Raw genomic sequence first — 21,813 nt, forward strand, 5'->3', positions numbered from 1 at the left:
GGAGTGGAGCAGGAACCAGAGTGGGGTGCAAGTTGCAGGTGCAGGCAGGGAGGTGTGGGTGCCAGGCTGGTGGCACGGCCTGGGGGGAGTGGGTTTGCTGTAGGGCTGGGGAGGACACACATGTGGAGGCCTGTGGGGTTTGGGATGGGGAGAGAGCAGGCTGAGCACTCGCTGGACAGGGCTGGTGGGTGGAACAAGCATCCTTGTTCCCAGGGTGCCCCTGTTTGCCCATTTGTTTGGGTGCTGCATTAATGTGGCTTCCCTGACTGCCCTGGCCCTTGAGTGTGCAGATGGCCTGGGAGATCTGGGTCTGCTGCTGTGACCATCCAACATGGAAAAGCTGCAGGAAGGGAAAAAGACAGCGAGGGGTGCAGGAGACCTGAGGACCAGAGAAAGCCACGGTGGGGGTGCCAGGCAGGGGTGCCAGGCAGGGGTGCCAGGCAGGGGTGCCAGCCGTGGATGCCTCTGAGTCCCCCCGGGCGCTGTGCTGGGGGAGCTGCTCTGGTCCCAGCAGCTCCATAAGCCCATTAAGAGCTCAGGGAGCCTTGCACCTCGGGGGGCTGCAGCAGGGACTTCACTGCTCCAGATTAAACCCCTTGAGCTGAAGCGGGGGTGCTGCTGCAGGGACACAAGGATGCCATGGGCATCCTCTGGAGAGACCCATCCTGAATCCCAGCGTGGGTGCTGGCTGCTCCCCCAGGATAGTGAGGGCTGCAGCCCTGGCACCAGGATTTGGCTTTGTTGCATTGTTAAAATGCATCATCAGGGTGAAAAAGTACATTTTTTTGTCTGAAAAATGCTCAGAGGAGGCTGTTCCCCCTCCGGGTGCTGTCGTTCAGCATCACAGTGTGCAGGAGGAAAGTGCAGGGAGGGCAGGTAGGTCGATCTGGGGTGGGGATGGGGAAGCCACTCTGGTGGAGGGGAACCTGGTCAGGAATTGCTTGGGATTTTTTCTACCTTAACCTAGATGTGCCTCATGTCAAAAGTGTCAGGAGCTGTGATAGTAGGAAACCCCCTTCTCCCTCCCAGATAGGTCTTTGTGGAGCTCGTGGGATGAAAACAGCTTCATCAGAACACTGGGGGACATGTGTGGACAGTCCCTAAAATTCCAGTGGCTCATTCCAGACACAAGGATGGGCTTCTTTTTGTTGAATCCAGCACCACCAAGCCTGTATCTGCTGGTGCTCCAGCTTGTCGAGGGATGGATTCTGTGGGTGCTCCCCTTGCCCAGCTCATCCCACAACCCCTGCTCATCCCTCAGCCTTCCTTGGGCTCATCCTCCATGGATCATGCTGCTGAGGGCAAGGTGCAGCACCCTCTGGCATGGGGAAGAGGGAGGAGGATGGGGTGGAGGAGGCTGGGGAAGCAGCAAGTCGAGGAGGATGTTCATCCTGGAAGCTGAGAGTGGGCAGTGGAGCTCTGTGCTCTGGAGCTTCCCTGCCATGCCAGGAGCTTGGCAGTGCTGAAGATCCATCAGGAGATGAGGATATGGGTGGGAAGATCCATCAGGAGATGAGGATATGGGTGTTGGGTTTCAGAAGGGATGAAAACCCTGATGGGATCAAACCCTTCTGTGGTGAGGGAAGATGTTCTCTTGCAGAGGGCTCACCAATGCAGCAGGAGCAGGCTGGGAGTCCTGAACCTCCCTGGCCTTGCTGCAGAAGGGCTGGATCACCACGTGGCAGACAGCAGCTACATCCAGCCTGCTCCTTGTCATTCCAGCCTGCCACCTGGGGAGGGAGGGGAGGCAGAAGCATTGACATCTAGCTCTGGTTTTAGTGCAGCCCCTCAGAGCTGGGGCCAGAAAGGATCAGTGAGCCCAGACAGACTGACACCCTGCAGCCAGTCCCCTCAAAGCACATCTCCAGGGTGATAAGCCCTTTCCAGCTCCCACCAAGTGGTGGTTCCTTCATGCTTGAGCTTCCCCAGGCTGAGTCTTGTGGCCCTTCCCTATCTTCCTCTGTGTTGTGGCAGTTTGTAGATGGGTTTTTCCATGGCTGCTCTCCTCCAGCTCATAGAGTGAACCTCTGTTTCTTACTGTGAGTCCTGCAGCCCTTTCAGCTGAGGGTCCTCCCATCCTGACTCATGCTGTGGCTGCTGATGGTGACCCCTTCCTCCTTCCCAGACCTCCAGCTCTGCTTTCCAAATCTCCTGGGGCTGGTTCTTTAGGACCTGACAGCTTCTCCCACCTCACTTGTGCTTTTTAAAAATTGCCATACAATCAGAAAATGCTTTGGGTAAGAAAAGATCATCTCATTTCACCCCCTGCCATGGGCAGGGACACCTTCCACTAGCCCAGGTTGCTCCAAGCCCTGTCCAACCTGGCCTTGGACACTCCAGGGATGGGGCAGCCACAGCTGCTCTGGGCACTTGTGCCACACTGACAGGGAATTTCCTGATAATATCTTATTTAGCCCTGCCCTGTCAGTTTAAAACCCTCATGCCTTGTTCTCTTACAACAGGCCATGGTGAGAAGTCTCCATCCACCAATCTTCCACACCCCCTTCATGCATGGAAAGGCCCCATTGGGCTCTCATGGCTGTGCAGGACCCCCAGGAGAACCTGAGTGTCCCACAGCAGTCCCAGTGTTTCCTGCAGTCACACTGGTGTCTGATCAAATACTGGGCCTTGCTTCAGCACCTCCCTACCCTGCCACCCCATTGTGGGCCTGACAGTTTTCTGGGAACAATTTTCCAGGAACAGTTTTCCTAATAACTCTTGCCAGCAGGTTGCCCAGCAATGCTGATTCTCTGTCCGCTTTTGCCATGCAGGGGAAGGAGGATCCCTTTCATTTGGGCTGATTCTTGGTTCAGAACCAAGAAAGATATCCAAGAGGAATCTCTGAAGGAGAGCTTGGCTTGGGTGTGTCCATGTGTGTCCTCTGGGCTCAGGTGTGTTTGCTCACCTCAGAGCACACTGTGTGTTGGGTGCAGGTCTCCCAGCCATGGCCCTGGTTGAAGCAGACCGTGTGTCTGAGGACATTGGGTCAGTGCTGGAGTGTCCCCTCCATCAGCCAGGACACCCTTGGGGCTCCCTGGTCCCCCAGGTGAGGTACAATCCCTGCCTGTGGCTCTGCTCTCCTGCAGGATGAGATACTGGTGGCTCCCTGGGATCCAGCAGCTGCAGAAGGGAGGAGCATCATCTTCCTCTTGATCCCAGGGTGCTCCCGTTTGCCCATTTGTTTGGGTGCTGCATTAACAGGGTTTCCTTGACTGCCCTGGCCCTTGAGTGTGTGGATGGCCTGGGAGATCTGGTTCTGCTGCTATGACCATCCAACATGGAAAAGCTGCAGGAAGGGAAAAAGACAGTGAGGGGTGCAGGAGACCTGAGGACCAGAGAAACCAGCACTTGAGGTTTTCCTTAGGGTCAACCAACATGGTGGAGCACCTGCCAAGCATCCCAGTCCTGGAGGTGCTGGCAGCAAGTGTCCCCATCCTCTGGCATGCAGTGTCCTGGGCAGCACCCTCCCCTCTGCCAGCTCTGTCCTCTTGCTCAGCACCCTCCAGCCCGCTCCCCTGTGCTGCCTGTGCTGTCCTGGGCTCTCTGGTTCCACCCCAATGCCCCCAGCAGGATCTGGCTTGCAGCAGGGGTCAGTCACCTGCGATGCCTCGGGGAGCAGGAAGCTCTCAGGGTGCACAGCAGAGAGCTCAGCTTGTGGCTGAGCTAGAGAGCAACAGGGTTTGCTCTGTGTTATTCTGGATCTAAAAGGAAAAGAAAAAAAAAAAAAGGGATTGCTCTTTCCCAGTTCCTGCATTTCCTGAGAGCAGCCTAGCTCCTAGCTTATCTTCAGACAGCCTCAGGGGTATTCCCTTGGAGTTTGGGAGTTTAATCAGGCATTGCTGGGGCATGTGAACTCCGCTGCGAGTCGCCGTTCCCAGGGAGGGGAGCGCCTCTCTCTCGCAGATATTTGGGTTGGCGTGCCTGGGCTGGGGGCTGGGCTGGCTGGGAACGCTGCTGCCTTTCCTGGGGATGCCACTGGGAATGGCTGGGGGTGCTGACCTGCCTCCCTGCCTGCCTGGGAGCATTGAGGCAGGCTGCCGTGGGCAGGGTGGGCTCCCCTGGCCATCCCCAAGGCAGGGCTGCCTGGGCTTTGCTGTGCTCCTCTGGACTTTTCATCCCCTCCAGCCCTGCCTCTGCCACCTGCCTCTTTTCCTTTCAAACCCATGGATTTCCTTTGTAGCATCCTAGGTGAGAGCTTCTGATGATGACCTGGCGCCCTTCTTCTGGCCCCTCTGGCCATAACCCAGCCCTGCTGCTCATTTTATTTTGGGTGATTTGGAATCAGAATTCCAGTGGAAATGCCCGACGCCGGGCTCTGCTTCACCGGTGGAATTGAGGGCTTTGTTGCTGGCTCTTTTGCAGGCAGTATTTCTTTTTTTGGGGGCTGGATATATTTCTGGCAAGTAAAATGACGGATGCTCTGTTTCGTTTCCAGTGGCAGCGTTTCAGATTCCTTGCTCCAGGGCAGGAGCCGAGCGAACTCCGATTCCAGAGCAGCTCTGGTACCTTGGCAGCTTAAAGGCCACGGGGTTTGCTTGAGTGACAAGCGGTGCTGAGCGTGGGGAAAGCTCAGGAGAGGCAGTTTTGTGCTCATGCCTTCCATCTCTTGTAGGAGAGAGATCCCACAGAGCAGGGAGGCATCTTTATCCTGTCTTCCTGCTCTGCAGGCAAGCTGGGAGGTGGTGGAGAGATGTGGAGAAGGATGGCAAGCCCCACCTTGAGGGGATGCTCCCTGCATCGCTGCTGGGGAGATGGGGAGAAGCAAAGTCTTGAGGCATTTCTGTGTCTTCTCCCTAGAAACATCCTCTTGGATGCTCTTACCCCAGCTCTGCCTCCCCTTGTACCTGTCTCAGCAGGATAGAATCATAGAATCATGGAATGGTTTGGGTTGGAAGGGATCTTAAAGCTCATCTCATTCCAAAGCTCTGCCATGGGCAGGGACACCTTCCTCTATCCCGGGTTTCTCCAAACCCCGTTGGACATTTCTAGGGATGGAGCAGCCACAGCTGCCCTGGGTGACCTGTTCCAGTGTCTCACTAGTGCCTCTGTAGTGATCCAGGTGCAGGTCTCAGGGGCTGCCTGAGCTGCACCCTGCAATGTTGCTGAGCTCCAACAGGGAGGATGGGACCTGCCAGCAGGGCTGGGATGCTCTTGGGATGCTGCAGTGCTGAAGGTGAGGCGTGAGGGATGGGAATTCACAGCCCAGGGGCTCAGGGCAGGTTGGGGATCTGTCTTCCTGAAGCTACCCAGCTTTTTTTGGCTTGTCTGCATGGATCTGAGACACACGTGGGTCTGTGGGCAGGGTCTGCCCATCCCTCAGAGAACTTCCCTGCACTTGGTTTTGGTGACAGAGAGAACCCTGACTGCTGCCTGCCTCCCAAAACCTGTACCCCAAAACCTCTCTGGCCCACTGGGCTTACTGGAAGCAACTCCCCATGGCACCACTGGGGATGGGATGGTGCCAGCCCTGTCACTGTGGTGAGTTTTGGCTGTGCTCAGCAAGGCTGTGGGGCTGGGAAGAGACTGACTCGGACTCCCTGAGGGCTGTGGGGTGCCTCACTGCCCCCTCCCAAAGCTGAGCTGGGCTTCCCCCCGCCAAGCAACCTTCCTCCCCTTTCTCTTCTTCCTCTATTTCCCTCCTGCCAGCGAGGCCAAGCAAAACGCGGTGCTGACCAAAAATAACAACCGCCGGCAGATCCAGACAATGGATAAACCCCCGGTGAGGGCCAGGGCGACCCGAATCCTCCCAGAGGAAGACGGGATTGGGATTATTGCCGTCCTCTCAGACATCTGTCAATGGCTGCAGACCCGCTGTCCGACGGGGCCGTCGCCTTCCTGCTGGGAAAAGTGGCTCTTCCAAAGCGGCTGCCCTCAGGAGCAGGGATGGTGGGATTTTGGGATCTCATCACTGAGCACCACAAGGTTCCCACCACCCATTAATGGCCAAACTCAAATGCACTGAGCTGGCAGTGGTGACAGTGGTGACAATGACACAGGTGCTGACGTGGGTGCACCCGCCCATCCCAGTGCCAGCTCTCCTGGGATCTGGAGCAGCCTCTTGGTTTGTGCTCTGCCACCATGGAGCTGCCTGGTGGGATATGGAGGGATGAGGTGGGAGCACAAGGGGACCTCTCCAGGCTGGAGCTGTTTGCGAAGATGGCACTGATGGATTTGGGCGCTGCTGGAGGTGGCACTTGTGGTGGCACTAATGGATTTAGGACACAATTGGGGGTGACACTTGGAGCAGGCATGAATAAGTTTGGGCACCATCGGAGGTGGCACTTGGAGGTGGCACATGTGGATTGGAACGCCATTGAAGGTGACACTGTTGGCTTTGGGGCTCTTTGCCATTCAGTATTCCCAGGTGACTGTGCCTACAACTTTTCCCCTGGTTTTTAATTACCTTCCCTTCACTCTGCCCATGCCAAGGGTGTCTCTGTGACTGGTTGTAGGTCAGACCCCAAGTAGTTGATGCTGTAATGGCCCCATCTGTTAACAGAGCAATTCACACATCTTAGCCTGGCCTAGGCAGGCCCGTGTGGGTCTCCCTGGGGCACAGCCACCTTCAGCCCCCCGGCTCTCTGGGGGTCCTGCTGGGATGCCCGTTGTTGTTGGCATCTGGGGCAGCGCCTGCCCCTGCCCACCTGCCCCCATGCCCTGGGGTCATTCTGCCTCAACCTCCCGGCCCTGAATCACCCTGGTGACCTCACTCAGTGGACAGAACATGGGGAGCTAGTTGGGCCAGAGAGTCCCTGCAGGAAGGTCTGGAGGGGATTAGCAGAGGACAGGGGGTGTTGTGCTGGGCTGGGATTGCTGGCGCATCTCCGGGGCGCTGCCGAGCCGGGGGGAGTGGGCGAGCGGCAGAGCCGTGCCACGGCGCGTGAATGTCAGATGCTGCTTGGCTGCGAGCTGGGCTCGTGCGAGAGCAGATCTGTTCAATCCCATTTGGAGAGGGGGGAGAGGCGGGGGGGGCTCTTCCCCAGGCTCAATCTGGTAGGTTTTAGTTACAGTCGTTTTAGGATTTGGGCAGCGAATTGGTGCAGCTTTGGCACAGGGGGGGATGGATGAGCACCGAGGCTGCCAAGCCTCCCTCATCCCCCGGAATTGGGGAGGGGGGCTCCACGCAGGTGGGTGCAGCCCCCGGGCTGAGCAGCGTGGCCATCACCCGGCTCTCTGGGCAGCAGCTGGGCGAGGGGAGGAGGGGAGGAGGTGCCTGGCGCTGTCCGCAGGGCACCCGCAGCCCTGCAATGCTCGGGTGGACGCTTCAAATCGCGTTATCTCCATAACCGCCCGGCTCTGGCCGCTCCGAGTGGCAGCGGAGATAAGTGGATTTCTAGGGAGCGCCTGGTCGTCTGACATTTAAGACTCCTTAATCCGTAACCACCACCCCGCGGAGGCAGGACACAGCCACATTTTCCAGCTGGGGCAGCCCCGGGTGCAGGTCAGTCCCTGTGGTGGTGGCTCCAGCTGTGCAAGGGCCACAGGTGAGGTTCAGGGATGTGCATGGAGGCAGTGCTATCCCTGGGCGCTTCCTTGTCCTCTTCACGATGATAAGCTCCTTGGCAGTCCAGGGCACATTGGTGATATGCTCTGGGGTGAATCAGGAATCTGGGTGTGGCTGTGCCAGCAGGTTGGGATTCTGCAGCAGCCATGGGGCTACATGGAAAAACCCAGCACCAGTGGGAAAGAATATGCCCTTGCTGGATCCCTGGTGGAGGGAGCCCACTTTGGGAGGTGGCATCACCTCCTGTCTGCTCAGCAGGATGTGGCATGGACTCACCACGCTGTCCCTGAAGATGTGTGTGGCAGGACACATCCTGGCCCACCCTGTGTATATGTCCAGAGTTGCTCCTGGGTCACATCACCAGGGCCGAGTGGCTGCCTGCGAGAAGGAGATGGGTGAAAGCCACTCTGTGCACCGTGATGATTCGCCATCTGCTTCCAGGGCAAACTCCAGATGCTGGATTTAATCTTCCATAGCCTTTTTAATTCAGGAGTTGGCTTCTTAAGATCCCTCAGTGCCACCTCGGCAGCAGAGACAAGCAGAGTGACTGCCACGACTGGCCCTTTGAAGGATGTTCTGGAGCACAAGAGATGAGCTATATCCCTGTGAGCTGCCCATCTGGCAATCTGTCATACCTCGACCTCTCATACATTCACAGCACTACCCCAGCCTCCCCCAGGCCTGGGTGTCCTCTCTTGATGTCTGGAGAAAAGGTGGTGGGTGATGGTACCTTCATGGTATGTCCAGGAGTAGATCTTCTGGCTGGACCAGTTTTTGAGAGGATGAATGCAGAGAGCAGAGCTTGGGGGCTGTTGGGTTGACAGAGATGATGGCTTGCAAATAACAGGCTTGTCTTTGCCTCAGGCACCTGGTTATCAGGCACCATTGATGGGTGTCCTGTAGGGGTAATCAGCCTTGGGAGATCATGGGTTGAATTCTCTCTTGGTTCCCCTGCTGCTGGACATCTGGCTGGTGAGGCTGTGATAAAACATCTCGGCCTGTTTCAGCTGACCTGTGTCACCTGGTGGAGGGAACAGCAGGTTTGACTGTGCTGCAGAAATGGGCACCTGGTTGCTGAATCAGCTGGTGTGGTGATGGGGTCAGAGCTGCTGTGAACCTTGTTCTGGTGAGACTTGTTCTCCTGAGCCTTTGACCTGGGCTGCTGCTGGACCTTCTGGCTTGTGGCAGTGCTCCAGGGCCGTGGTGCTGTTCTACCCACCGGGTGTCTCATCCCAGGATGTGTTTCAGACACCAGGATGCCTCCAGGGTGTCTTGTCTCCCCGTACATTGCTTCCACCACCTATGGTGCCATGCTCCTGGCTATCTCAAGGTCCTGTCCACTGTTGGCCAGGGCAGCTGAGGAGCACAGGGACCACCTCCAGCCCCTCTTTGGTGCTGCAAGGGGAAGGTGCCTCCAGTTGCAGTCTCCCTTGACCGACATCTTTCCTGGGATGCCATCAAGAGGGACACACACTGGTGGTGGGCGCCCTGCTTTGGTCGGTCCATGGCACCACTGAGTCCATCCATCCGTCTGTCTGTCTATCCATCAGCAGGGGGTGATGGTGGTGGGGAGGAGGTGGGGGCCATGCCGGGCCGGCAGCCACACGGCGAGGGGGAGGAAGTGGGGACAAAACCGCGGCAGAGGGGACAATTGCAGCCTTTCTGCAGGCTGAAAAGACGCCGGGGTCCCTTCCGTCCTCGTCCTCCGTCTGCTGCGGGCGGACAAAGCCACCGCCCCCAGTGCCCACCCAGCGCCCAGGGATTAGAAAAAAGGAGAATTTTGATTTTCTCCTTTTGTTTCCGGAGCCCGGGAGCAGCTCGGCTTCAGCTTTGCTGCTTTCTTCTCCCTTTACGCCGTGTCTGTGCACGGCTGACCAACCGGCGGCTTTGCTGGGAGGAGGGTGATTTATTTAAAATTAAAGGAAAGCAGAAGTTCTCTCTTGAAGACGAGACTTTTTAGGTCGGCGGGAGCCGATGGCTTTCCAGCCATGCAACGAAAACACAGGGGAGCCAGCTGGAATTTGCAGCTTGTCATTTTTTAGGAAAAGCGAAGCTCCTCTCCTGCTCCCCTCTGACAGTGAATGGTGCCTGCAACTGGGGGGACTCTCAGCCGGTCTCCCTGGCTGGCAGGGGTTTTTCCGGACCACCAGAGATGATCCTTTTGCAACCTTTATTTATTTTGGCATTGTCAGGACTATTGCAGAGCAGTCTCCTGTGTGCTGGGGTGCAGGGAGCCCTGGGGCAGAGTGAAGGAGGTGAGGGGTGGTGTGAGGCTGAGAACTGGGGGAAGACCCATGTAGAGGAGTACCCCATTTTTTCCCCACCAGGGTCATGGGAGAGCATGGCTGCCTTGCCCCATCTGAGCATTCCAGGCTGGTGGGAGGCAGGTCTTCAGGATGACCCATGGAAATCATAGAATCACAGGATGGTTTGGGTTTGAAGTTCCTTAAAGTTCATCTCATTCCACCCCCTGCCCTGAGCAGGGACATGTTCCCCCAGACCAGGTTACTCCAAACCCTGGACTAACTGGGTAGCCCTCCAATCTGGCCTGTAACATTTCCAGGGATGGGGTAGCCACAGCTTCTCAGGACAACATGTTCCACACGTGCCTTCCCTCGCCCTGGGACCCCCTGGCCTTTGGACCCTGGCCATGGCAGGGGGTTGGATGCAGGGGAGGAACAGTGTCCTGCAAAGGCCTGGGAAGCCCTGGTGGTGGGTTGGGGCCTCCCGACCTTGGTGGTGTCCCCTTGAACCCTGGCGTCCCTCCAGGCTGTTAAGCTGCCCGGTGCACAGACCCGGCCGAGGGAGCCCATCACGTGCCCCTTAATGCGGCGGCCGGCCGGGACTAAGCACCTTCTGACAGGGACCCAGATGACGCTGCCCGGCGCCTTCCCCAAGGGATGGGGGCCGGAAAAGGGGCAGAAACGGGACGGGGGGGGGCCTCACCGTCTTTACTCGGGTCAATCATAAAGAAGGGATTAAGATCATTAATTCCTCCCCCCGCTGCAATTAACGCCGGGGCCGGGCAGCGGCTGGCGAGGAGCGGCGCTATCTGCTGTGCTGGGTGGTCCCGCGGTGTCAGGGTGGGGGACCCCCCCTTTGATGTGAGCTAGCCACGTACCCCCAGCACCCCGGTGTGGGGACAGCGTGGGGACAGAGCCGTCGCAGCTGGCACGGCCGCGGTGTCCGGCGCCTGCTGGCGCGGTGGCCCCGGGGGCTGGAGGGCAGCGCCGGGTGGCTGCAGATGGTGGGAGCTGGCGGAGGCAAAGCGGCGGCCGGGACAATGGCGGGATTGTGCGGTGGCGCCGCTGGCACGGCTCGGCACGGCTCGGCGCCGCACCCCGTGCCAACAGCGGGCACTGCCTTGCGCCGCTGGGGCTGAGCGCGGCCACGGCGCCGTGCCCGGTGTCTCCGTGGGTGCGGGGAGCCGGCCCCGTCCCGCAGCCGCGGGTGCCCGGGGGCTGTGCCAGGCTGTGCCGGGCTGTGCAGCCATCGCGCTGCTGGGAGGGGGTGGCCAGCGGGGCTCAGAGCTGCCGGCACCCGATCCGTGTGGCATGGTGGGACCCGCCAGGGAGGCTGGACGGTGTGTGTGGCTGCAGAAGAAGATGGGAACTGGTGGAAATGGTCACCACGTCGTGGCTTTGGCTGGTGTCCTCCCCACTCTGGCACCTGGAGCCCGCTGTGGGACCATGGGGGAACCCATGCGGGCAGGACCGAGCTCTTTGCAGAGCATCTCCAGCAGTCGAGGCTGGGGAGCCGCCTGTGGCTCCCCGGCAGCCCCGCGGCACGGCGGTTCCGATGCCCCGGGGGGGGGGCGGGCAGGGTGGCACGGTGGTTCCGATATCCCGGGGCGGGCAGGCAGGGTGGCACGGTGGTTCCGATGCCCCGGGGCGGGGGTCAGGGCGGCACGGTGGTGCTGATGCCCCGGGGCGGGGGTCAGGGTGGCACGGTGGTTCCGATGCCCCGGGGCGGGGGTCAGGGTGGCACGGTGGTTCCGATGCCCCGGAGCGGGCGGGCAGGGCGGCACGGTGGTTCCGATGCCCCGGGGAGGGTGGCACGGTGGTTCCAATGCCCCGGGGCGGGCGGGCAGGGTGGCACGGTGGTTCCGATGCCCCGGGGCGGGCGGGGAGGGTGGCACGGCGGTTCCGATGCCCCGGGGCGGGCGGGCAGGGTGGCAGTGCCGGGCCGGTCTGACCGGGCCCGTGGCTCCGTGCACGGCGCGGGGCGGGCGGAAGAGGCGCAGGGCCGCAGGAAAGGCGGCCGCGGGCAGGCGTGAGATAACAGCACCGGGCGCTTTATCTCACATCCTCCCGTCCGGTGCTTTTCCTGCCGCGCTCCCCGCTCCGGCCCCAGCGCCCGTTGCTGTCGGCACTAAGGTGTGACCCGTCCTAAGGTCCCCAGGGACGGGTCCCCCACCTCCCTGGCAGAGGGGACGAGTGGTTCAGCTGCGTGGCAGCAGCTCGCCCATCTTCCCAGCACCCCGCCATCCCTTTGGGGTGCACCCCGCCTCACGGCTGCCCATCATCCCCCTGCCTGACGCGGAGCGGGATGCTGGGGAAGGGCAGCCCGTCCTGCCGCCGCAGCCCTCCCTCCCCACGTGGCCTGGCGAGCTCCCGGCTGGAGCCCAAGCCCTGCATCGATCCGCGCTGCATCTTAAATCCCGCAGCAGCTGAAGCAAGCGGTTTTCAGCGCCAGGGCGGGGGGGTTTCTCCGTGGGCGAGCCGGCTCTGGCACCGGAGTGAGACACCGGGGCTGCTTCCGCAGCCGGTACCACGGTAGTTGGCACAAGGACCTTGCCCCCATCAGCGTTTTAGGGCGATGCCCGAGCTCTGTCCATGGGAAAGGGTCCTCCCGGGCTGTTGTGGGGTTCCTGGGGTTGCACTGGAGAAGGGGATCCGAAGGGTGATGGATGAGCAGGAATGGGGTGTGGGGGTGCAGGGATGCCCCTCGCTCTGCTGCATCACCCCTACACAGGAGTGAGGGTCTCAGCAGAGCTCTCCACACGTGGTCACATCCCCATCTGGGCCCTGGAGAGGAAGGTGCTGGGATAGCCAGGATGGAGGGGTGGGGTGGGCAAGGGGCCTCCTCCCAGTGCCACCCTCCCCCAGCTGCCGCCGGGGTGGGGACGTGAGTTCCTGCTCCATTAAGCCCTGCAGCTTTTCTCCTCTAAAGCCTGATTACTTGGCGGTGCCTGTGTGTGTGCGTGCTCGGGAGGGAGGAGGAGGAGGAATTTCACAACAACAAGTGTTTGCAGCCACACTGGACCCAGCTGCCCCGGAGTTGCCCCAGGGACAGCAGCATAGCATCCGCTCCAGGAAGGCTCTTGCTGTCACTGCTGAGCTCATGGCACTGCTGGAGCAGCTGGGCATGTGTGCTGGGCATGCTGGGGCATGGCAGGAGGTCAGCACTGGGGCTTGGAGGTGGATGCTGTGGCTCCCTATGGGGTTGGAGGTGGGCACTGCAGCTCCTGATGAGGCTTGGAAGTGGATGCTGCAGCTCCCTGTTTGGTTTGGAGATGGACACTGCAGCCCTTGGTGGGGTTAGGAGGTGGATACCATGGCTGTCCATGGGATTTGGAAGTGGACATTGCAGCTCTTATGGGAATTTGGAGGTGAACACCATGGATGCCCATGGGATTTGGAAGTGGATGCTGGAAGTGACTCAGAATTGGATGGTGCAGCTCCCTATAGGATTTGGGGTGAACACTGCAGCTGTTGGTGGGGTTTGGAGGAGGATGCTGTGGATCCTTGAGGCACTTGAAGGTGGACACTGCTGCTCTCCATGTGGCTTCCTTCCCCTGCCCAGTCCTGGCTCAGGGACAATGGTCCAGGAGGAGAAGGAGGAGGAGGAGGAGGAGGAGAAGGGGTGCAGCCTAGCCTGAGCTGGGTGAGCAGCATCCCTGGGACTGTGGGAGCTGGGCTGTTGCCTCCATGGCACTTGGCCTGGGGGACAAGGGTGGCTGCAGGGTGGGAACAAGGCACCCCTTGCATGAGCTCCAGCTCCTGGCCCGGGAGCATCGCGCTGGCGCCTGCGGTCCCGTCCGGTGTGGGGCCGCACGCCGCTGGAGCAGAGCGGGAGATGAGCCCCGTGACTTCCCTGGGGCTGCTGTCCCTGGGGGAGGAGAGCCGGGCACAGAGAGCCTTTAAAGTATCAGAGTGCCATTGCTACCAGGCCAGGACTTCCCCTGTGACCCCCCACTTGTGTCTGGATGGCGACCCTTTTAGAGAGCAGCGGAACGGATCTCCACCGAGGTCCGTTCCCTGGAGTTCCTTTGTTCGCGGCGCTGAGATTTTCATGGCAGGGGGAGGAAGAGCCGCTTTGAAAAGCCTCTTGGCTCTTGCCAGCACTAACTCTCTTTTCTTTTCTCCTTGCAGAGCCGCGTGGTGTGTCCCAGAGCCGCAGAGTATGTCTGTGCACTGAGAGCACCCTGAGTCCTCCGCAGCCAGCGCGGGAGGAGACGCCCCGTTGATGCGCGGCCCCGTCTGAGCGTCCCCGGTGGCTGGCGGGCCAGTGCTACCAGAAGGGCTTTGGGGGTCTTTCACTTTGGCATTAGGGTGGGTTTTGGGGTTTTTTGTTGGGTTTTTTTTTTTTGGTTTTTCAGCTTTTTTTTTTTTTTTTTTTTTTTTTTTTTAATTTTAAATTTTGGGGTTGGTTTGGTTGTTGTGCTCCGGGCACCATGTCAAATTCGGGCTCCCATCAAGACACTGGGAACAAGCCAGAGACGGAAAAAAATAACCAAGATGACTCTCAACCCCCTGTCAACTCCGAGAGGAGGAACAAAAGTGGAATAATAAGTGAACCTTTGAACAAAAGTCTTAAGAAGTCCCGTCCACTCTCCCACTATTCCACCTTTGGTAGCAGCAGCTCGGTAAGCGAACATTCAGAGAAAGGCAACCCCTTAGCCAATGGCAACGATGCGACTGTGGATAAAAGTCATTCTACCTCAAAGCACAAAAACATCTCTAGTATGCTGAGCAAATTAGACCGGATGTCGGAGCTCTCCTCAGAAGGACAGACCGCCCTCCAACAGTTTGCTCAGTCGACAGAAATGCTCAAAAGAGTGGTACAGGAGCATCTTCCTCTAACAAGCGAGCACGGGACTGGTATCTCTGACATGGAGGCAGTCTCAGCTGCAGAGACAATGAACGGCCCCTCTGATTTTCCTTACCTGGGGGCTTTTCCCATCAACCCAGGCCTTTTCATTATGACCCCTGCCGGCGTGTTTCTGGCAGAGAGCGCGCTCCATATGGCTGGCTTGGCAGAGTATCCCATGCAGAATGAGTTGGCATCTGCCATCAATTCGGGGAAAAAGAAACGGAAAAGATGCGGCATGTGCCCGCCCTGCCGAAGACGGATAAACTGCGAGCAGTGCAGCAGTTGTAGGAATCGCAAAACTGGCCACCAGATTTGCAAATTCCGAAAATGTGAAGAACTCAAAAAGAAGCCTTCTGCAGCACTGGAGGTAACCGGCCCCTCTCAGGCACCCTAACCCCTCCTCGGGCTGCGCTCCTGGGTTTGGATCTTGCCCTAGATAATAAAACACCTGGTACTTCTTACTTTTTTTTATTTTTCCCTTTTCCATTAACAGCTCTCACCCTGAGATGTGTGCTCTGCCCAGTGCCCCCAGTCCCCACTCCCTGCTCTGTACTGAGGTTGATTGATGTGGGGAGGAGGGCTGGGGTCTCTCCCTGGGCACTCTGGACTTTGCTCTCCCCTCTGCAAGCACAGGCAGCAGTGGGGTGTTGGTGACAGCATCCCCTGTCCTCAGCTCCTTGAACTGGGGAGCAACATCCAACCCCAGAGCAGGGGGATGACTTTTTTGGGGCAGACCTTGGGGTAATTGGTGATGTTGAAACCTGTGGCCACAGTTCAGCCAAAGCCCAGCCCCTCAGCTCACTCTGCTCTGAGCAGGAGCACAATGATCCCTGCTTTTGGGAGCAAACTGCTGCAGTGTGCTCTGGGCAGCATCCCCAGTGGAGTGGCTGTGCTGGGTCTCCCTGGGCCAGGATGAGTGCCTAAGGCAGCAGCTGGATTTCCTGTGGCAGCAGCGCTGCAGTCCCCACTGGCAGTGCTCCTGTTCCAGCACCCAGCAGAGCCAGGCACATCCCTGCTCCTGCTGGGGATGCCCAGGTGCCCTGGTGTGGGCCAGCTGCTCGGGCTGTCACTGCCCACCATGGCCTGCTTGTGGATGTCCTTGGCTTTGGAGGAGAGCCATCGGGTTGAGGTCCCACCTTGCCAAATTCACTGGGGAGGTGTGACATTCACGTGGGGACTACAGGGAAAGTCTGGTGGCTTGGGTTGTGTGGGTCTGAAACTCATTAGGGGCTGTGGGCAGCTGCTGGTGGCGTGGTGTGCCTTGGGGCTGGGTGCCAGCAGGGCAGGGGTGCCCCATGCACACACTGCTCTGGCAGAGCCTCCTTCTTCCTGCACACCCAGGTGTTGTGCTGAAGCCAGGCTTGATTTTTCTGTGAGCAGCCCCACTCTCAGCCATGCTGGTGTGCTTCCTCCTTCTGGTGAGCACATCTCCATGGAGAGACAGATAGGCTAAAAAGTCACCTGGACACCAGCTGGATCGTGCATCCTGGCACAAGGGCTTTGCCCATCCTCTGATGGTCCAGATGCAACCAAAGCCCACTGCTCCCTTAGCCACGTTCTACGTTTTTCAATTAGCATCAGCTCTGAATGAATACTGAAGGGGAAAAAAAAATCTATTTGGGCGGTGGGGATGAGGAGAGGGGGACTGTGTCTTTCAAAAACCGCTGTATTGCTAAATTATATTCTTGTTCTAATTTGCTGAGTCAGTGATCTGGAAAAAGGGAGAAAGGGAAAAAAAAAGTTCATTTCTCCCAAAGAGTCCTAAAGCGGGTCAATAGACTCAGAGCTCGCGGCAGCCGGAGCAGTCGCTCCCTTCTCCCAGTGCTGGGTCTGGGGGTGATAAATAGCACCAGGAGCCCAGAGAACAGTCACCCCTGTGATGGATTTCCCCATCTCATGACTGGCTGGGAAATTAAGGCCACTGAAATAGGGCTCTGCATCTGGTAGAGCCGGGCCCCACCAGAGATGAGCCCCATCCCCCTGGGCATGACCAGGTGTGTTGAGGCTCTAGAGCGATGCCACCATGCAGGTGGGATGGATGCCTGGGCAGGTGTGGGTCACTCCAGGGTGTCAGCATCCCTTTTTCATGACAGACCAACCCTTCCCTCAGAACATCCACTCACACTGTATGTTGACCTTGGTAGGGTTGTACAGGCAGGGACAGGGACACCCCATGACCCCAGCTGATGTCCCAGGTGACCCGGGTCAAAGCTGGGTTGTTGAATCTAACCTGTCAACCAGCCTTGCTCATACACTGGGCCAGCTGTAGGGAAACCACCAGCACCTCTGCTGTGTTGGGGACCTGTCTGAGGGGGCCAGGATGCAGAGTTCCATGGACTGCTGGTGCTGGTGGGGTGCCACCACACCCCTGTACTGGACACTGGGACAGGAGGGGCCATTCAGTGGCCCTTGCTATGGGGCTGAATCATTCACAAGGCTTTGTGAAGCATTGTCTCTGTCTGTGGGGGGCAGTGCCATTGCCCCCCCTGTGGAAGGACAGAGACTCTGTCCTGCCACCCCTGTGCATCCAGAGGAGCATCCTTGGAGAGCCCACACAGGGGCTGCAGCTACGATTAAACATTGATCTAAAATCAAGCAGTAAAAAAAATAGAATTAAACCTTTATGGTGGTGTAAAAAAACAGGCTAAATCCCTCAGTGGCTGTTAAGCTTTATCTGCACATCTAGAGAGCCCGAAGAACCGGTCACTGCTGGTGTCCCACTGTGCTGGGGCTGCCTGGGGCTCTGAGACTGGCCAGGCCAGGTGCTGGGAGCAGGCAGCAGCACGTCCCTGCTCTGACCAGGCTCCTCTGGGCTCTGCCAGCCCCAGCAACCCTGGCTGATGCTGTGGGGGCTGCTGGCCAGCCCTGCACAGGTCACCCTGGCCTTGTCTGCAGAGCTGTAGGTCACATGAAGGCCATGAATAGTTGGGATTTGACTCATCAGAGCTGTTCTCCACCCAGAGAAGCCGTGCTGAAGAGCTCTGGTGCTCCTGATAGAGCTAGTGAGGGTGACTGTCACCCTCATGTCAGCCTCACAGACTCTGGCCATGGAGGACAAGGGGTGAGCGTTTTAAACTGAAAGAGGATAGATTTAGGTTGGACATAAGGTAGAAATGTTTATGATGAGGGTTTGAGGCCCTGGCACAGGGTGCCCAGAGAAGCTGTGGCTGTTCCATCCCTGGAAGTGTCCAAGGCCAGGTTGGATGGGGCCTGGAGCAACCTGGTCTAGTGGAAGGTGTACCTGCCCATGGCAGGGGGTGGAATGAGATGATCTTTAAGTCTCTTCTAAATCATTCTGTGAGTCTGTGATTGTGGGGATGAGGGGGATCTCTCCTGGGCATCCACATTAGAGCTGGTTGTCCATCTTCCTTTAATAAGAAAGGAGCAGAGGTATTTATCAGACATCTCCTTCCAGACCCATGAGGAGATCCCTGTCTCTCCCTTCTATCCTCTCCTCTGGGGTGATGGATCTGGGTATGTGGCCCATGCTGGAGAGTCCACCCTGCCCTGCCTGTTCTGCACTCAGTGCCTAGGCTGGGATCCATCGTGGTCAGGGTGGAGTGCCACAGCCCTGTGCATGGCTGGGCACAGGTACTTGAGCCTTCCCAGGTGTCTGATTATGTGTTGTAGACACCTTGGGGAAGGGGTGATGCTTGTGACTGCCCCAGCTCAATTTGCTCCCTGACATGGGCTGGGAGCAGGAGAGGTGGGATCTGTCAGCAGCCTGGTGGGCACCACCAGCTCCTGCCCATTCTGGCCCCTGTGGCCCTGCCCTTGCCCAAGCCCTGTGTTTGGGCTGTGCCTGTGGAAGGGGACACCCTCCTACAGGGATGGGGTGATGCTGCTCAGGTGTTTCATTGAGGCTTGGTTGGTGTCTTGATCCAAGAGAAGGACCCAGTGAGATCTGGCTGACTCCTGCATGGAATTAGGCACCAAAATGTGCCTGGTTTGACTCTTAGGATTCTACATGAGGTGTCCCAGCCCTGAAGATGGGCTCAGTATTGTGCCCCTGCTTGCCCCATGGCAGCCAGTCTACTGGCCCATGCCTGTCACTGCAGCCTGCGGCCTCTTTCCCATTGGTGTCCCTTGCTTGTTTGGAGATGTGGGACCTGAAGGGTCCTCTCAGGTGGTTGTGTGTGATCCTGTGGTGATTGTGTGTCTGGCTGGCACAGCTCAGTCTCTTTGGGGCTGTTGGCACTGAGACATTGTGGTCATTGCATATCCACTCGTGAACATTGTGCAGGCTTTCCACCTCATCCAGATGGAAAATATCCCTGGTTCTCCTTCCAGAGGATCACAGTGCTACTGGGGCATGGCCCCACACCATCTTTCCTGGAGGTGGCTTCTAAGAGATCTTGCTTGTTGTTGAGCCCTTTGTTGGCTGTGGGGTTGAGCCTGGTGGGACTCATCCCTCTTCCCTGTGAGAGGCTGAGGTACCTGGTGCTGCCTGGGGCTGCTCTGTTGGGGTCAAGGTTGTTCCTTGAGGCTGAGCATGTCCCATGTCCTCAGCAGCTCCTGCTCTGGTGTCCCTAGGCCCATTCAGCTCCTACTCCCTACTCCAGTTTCCATCCAAATGCACTCCTACACCCATCTGGTGCCTGGGCTCCTGTCCTCTGGGTGTCTGTCTGTCTGTCCATGGCAGGGACTGTGGGGGCTGGCAGTGAGGGGACTGTGCTGGGCTGTGCCAGGCCGTGCTGACTGCCCACAGCCTGGCCACTGTGCTCACTGCTGGTCTGAGGGGAAGCCAGGGGCTGTGCCACTGTGCCAGCTGCAGCACGGGGACACGGGGACACGGGGACATGGGGACATGGGGTCATGGGCATGTGGGAACAATGGCCCACGGCCAGGGAGGGGTCTGGCAGCAGGGGGACCCCAGTCTCCCTCCTGCTGGCATCGTGGGTTGGAAATCTTGGGATGTAGAGCAGCACCAAAGGGTGCTGAGCCTGGGCTGGATCCGTCCCAGGGCTGGGGACAGGGGTGCTGGGCTGGGGGTGAGGGGTGGCTGCTCAGCCCTGGTGCTGTGCAGGGACCTGTGCTGGACCTGACCTAACGCCTTGTCCCTTCTTCTGTCCCCCTCCCTGTCTCTCTTCCTTTCCAGAAGGTGATGCTTCCTACAGGAGCCGCGTTCAGATGGTTCCAGTAGGAACGGGAATCCCAAAGCTCTGTCATCCAAGTGCAATGTCACTGCTTGCTTGTGTTGTCTCAGGCAAGGGATTTTTGGCTGAAATGAATGGATGCACCTGTGTCTCTTTAGAACCAAAAATATTTTCTCGCAAATCTCATTCCTGTTTTTATAATTTTTTTTCTTTTTTTTCCTTTTTTTTTTTTTTGCGTTCGTTTTAACATCTTCGAGTCCTAGTCAGACATTTAACTGCTTTTCAAATAAAAAACAAAAAAAAAAAATTAAAAGAAAAAAACAATGGATCTGTAAAGTACCAAGACTTAATAGACAGAGTATGGACAATCAGTTTCTTTCTGTGTTTTGGTGTTGATGTTGTTTATGTGTGAAAGATGCAGTACTTGTGTAGGGAATGTAAATTTACAGTAACCTTTTAAAATCTAGTTACTAATAAGCACTACTGTAATTTAGCACAGTTGTTTAATTGCACCCTCATTTATACTTTTTATTTGATTCTTTCCCATCATACAATAGAGTGGATAGTTTCTAGAATGCCTCAACTTCATGTTTATAAATGAGAATATGTTTAAAGCGATGTAGTATCCCTTCTCCTCGCCATTCACCTCTGGAAGTTTAACCCACAAGAGGGTCGGTATAAAAGGTGGAAGAAAACAATTGCTACACAACTGGCGGAATTCAAAAAAAGGAAAAAAAAGAGTAAAAAAAAGGCAAAAAAAAGAGTCGTTGTTAGTTTCTTAATATAGAACAAGAAATGCTGCGTACAGAAAATCCTCCTAATTGCAACGGTTTACTCCTAGAAGTAATTTTTGTAAACTTACAGAAGTTAAAATCAAAATAAAACAAATATTGCAGGACCTGTGCTGAAGCAGTTACGCAAAGTGATATTTCTCTTCTGTTCACCCCCCAGTCTCTCCAGCTCTCTCTCCATCATTAAATTGAAATGCTGTTTGTAATGTTTTAGCGATCCAGGCTGTTTTTGTGAATAAAATGAATGCATGTTTTGTGTCATGATTTCCAGCTTGGTTATTTCTCTCCCACCCCTCTGTCCAGCCCTGCAGGCCCCCCAGCAGTGGTGGTGGCCCACGTGCTGTGGTCCTGCTGGCTGTGGGGACCTCACCAGTGACAATGCCGGAGTGTGTGGGACGGTGTGATGAGCTGAGCTGGAGTCGCCCTGGCTGCTAAATCCCCACGGTTAATCCTGGCAGTGCCTGGGCTAAGCCAGCCTTGGCTCCTCCTGGGGATATTTCCTTGACCTGCCTGGAGTTTTACCCAGCAGTGCAAGCACCATTTGTTTTGGTGAAATAATATTAAAGTGCCATGAAGAAGCGCCGTGAGGCTCATGTTGCTGGGACAAGTCTGAAATGAGCTCCCAAAGGTGAGTGGGCTCTGGGATGGCTTTCCAGCCTGGCCTCATGTTGGTACTGGATCGGCAGGAGCTGTCTGGGGTGGAGGGGATGTTGGATGGGCTCAGCCATGGACAATGCTGCCAGTGCTTGGGTGCTGTGTTGAGAATCATGGCAGGTGGGCTGGGAACCTCCCACCAGTCCCCAGGTTCTCCAGGGCCCTCCCAGCCTGGCAAGGGAAGATCCGGCTGGAGCCGGCAGTGCTGGCTCTGCCTTGCCGGGAGGAGGGAGCGAGAGCCTTTGTCCCCAGCTCCAGCCAGCGTTTGGGCCAGCATCTGCTGGCCAGATGTGCGCCCGCAGGAGGGGGGTGACGGCGGTGCGTGGGCTCTGTCCCTGCCCAGCAGCGACCTGCTGGCACGGAGCAGAAAGTCCTTGGGGAAAGCTGCCCCAGATGCCCTCTCTAGCAGCATTCCCCCCACTGCTCCTGCAGCTCGGGGTGGTTTGGAGCCCAGGCACCCTGGTCACAGCAGTGCTGAGCCCTGGGCTGGGTGTGGGAACCACTGCAGCCCATGGTGACAGTGATGGAGCTGGGCCAGTGTGGTGAGTGACACAGCTGGAGGCCTGCAGGGACAGACAGACAGACCCTGGTCGTGCCCCAGCAGGGCTCTGGTGTATGGCACTGGCAAGGGGCTGCTGGGAGCTGGTTCCCAAGCCGGGCTGCTCCACAGCCG

The 21,813-nt window shown here is 57.6% G+C and overlaps 1 protein-coding gene across 3 annotated transcripts in view; it reads left to right on the forward strand.

Annotated features, from left to right (window-relative positions):
• CXXC5 (CXXC finger protein 5) overlaps positions 1 to 20,750 on the forward strand; it is a 37,045-nt gene extending 16,295 nt beyond the window's left edge. For all 3 annotated transcript variants that reach the window (XM_077186433.1, XM_054642859.2, XM_077186432.1), the window contains exons 2-3: positions 13,879 to 14,966; positions 19,698 to 20,750. In XM_077186433.1, coding sequence (XP_077042548.1) covers positions 14,181 to 14,966; positions 19,698 to 19,742 — 831 coding nt within the window. In that variant the 5' untranslated portion in view covers positions 13,879 to 14,180 and the 3' untranslated portion in view covers positions 19,743 to 20,750. The remainder of the gene's footprint in view (positions 1 to 13,878; positions 14,967 to 19,697) is intronic.
• The last annotated feature ends 1,063 nt before the right edge of the window (positions 20,751 to 21,813 follow it).

This window comes from Agelaius phoeniceus, chromosome 15 (assembly GCF_051311805.1).
Source record: "Agelaius phoeniceus isolate bAgePho1 chromosome 15, bAgePho1.hap1, whole genome shotgun sequence".
Lineage (NCBI taxonomy): Eukaryota > Metazoa > Chordata > Aves > Passeriformes > Icteridae > Agelaius > Agelaius phoeniceus.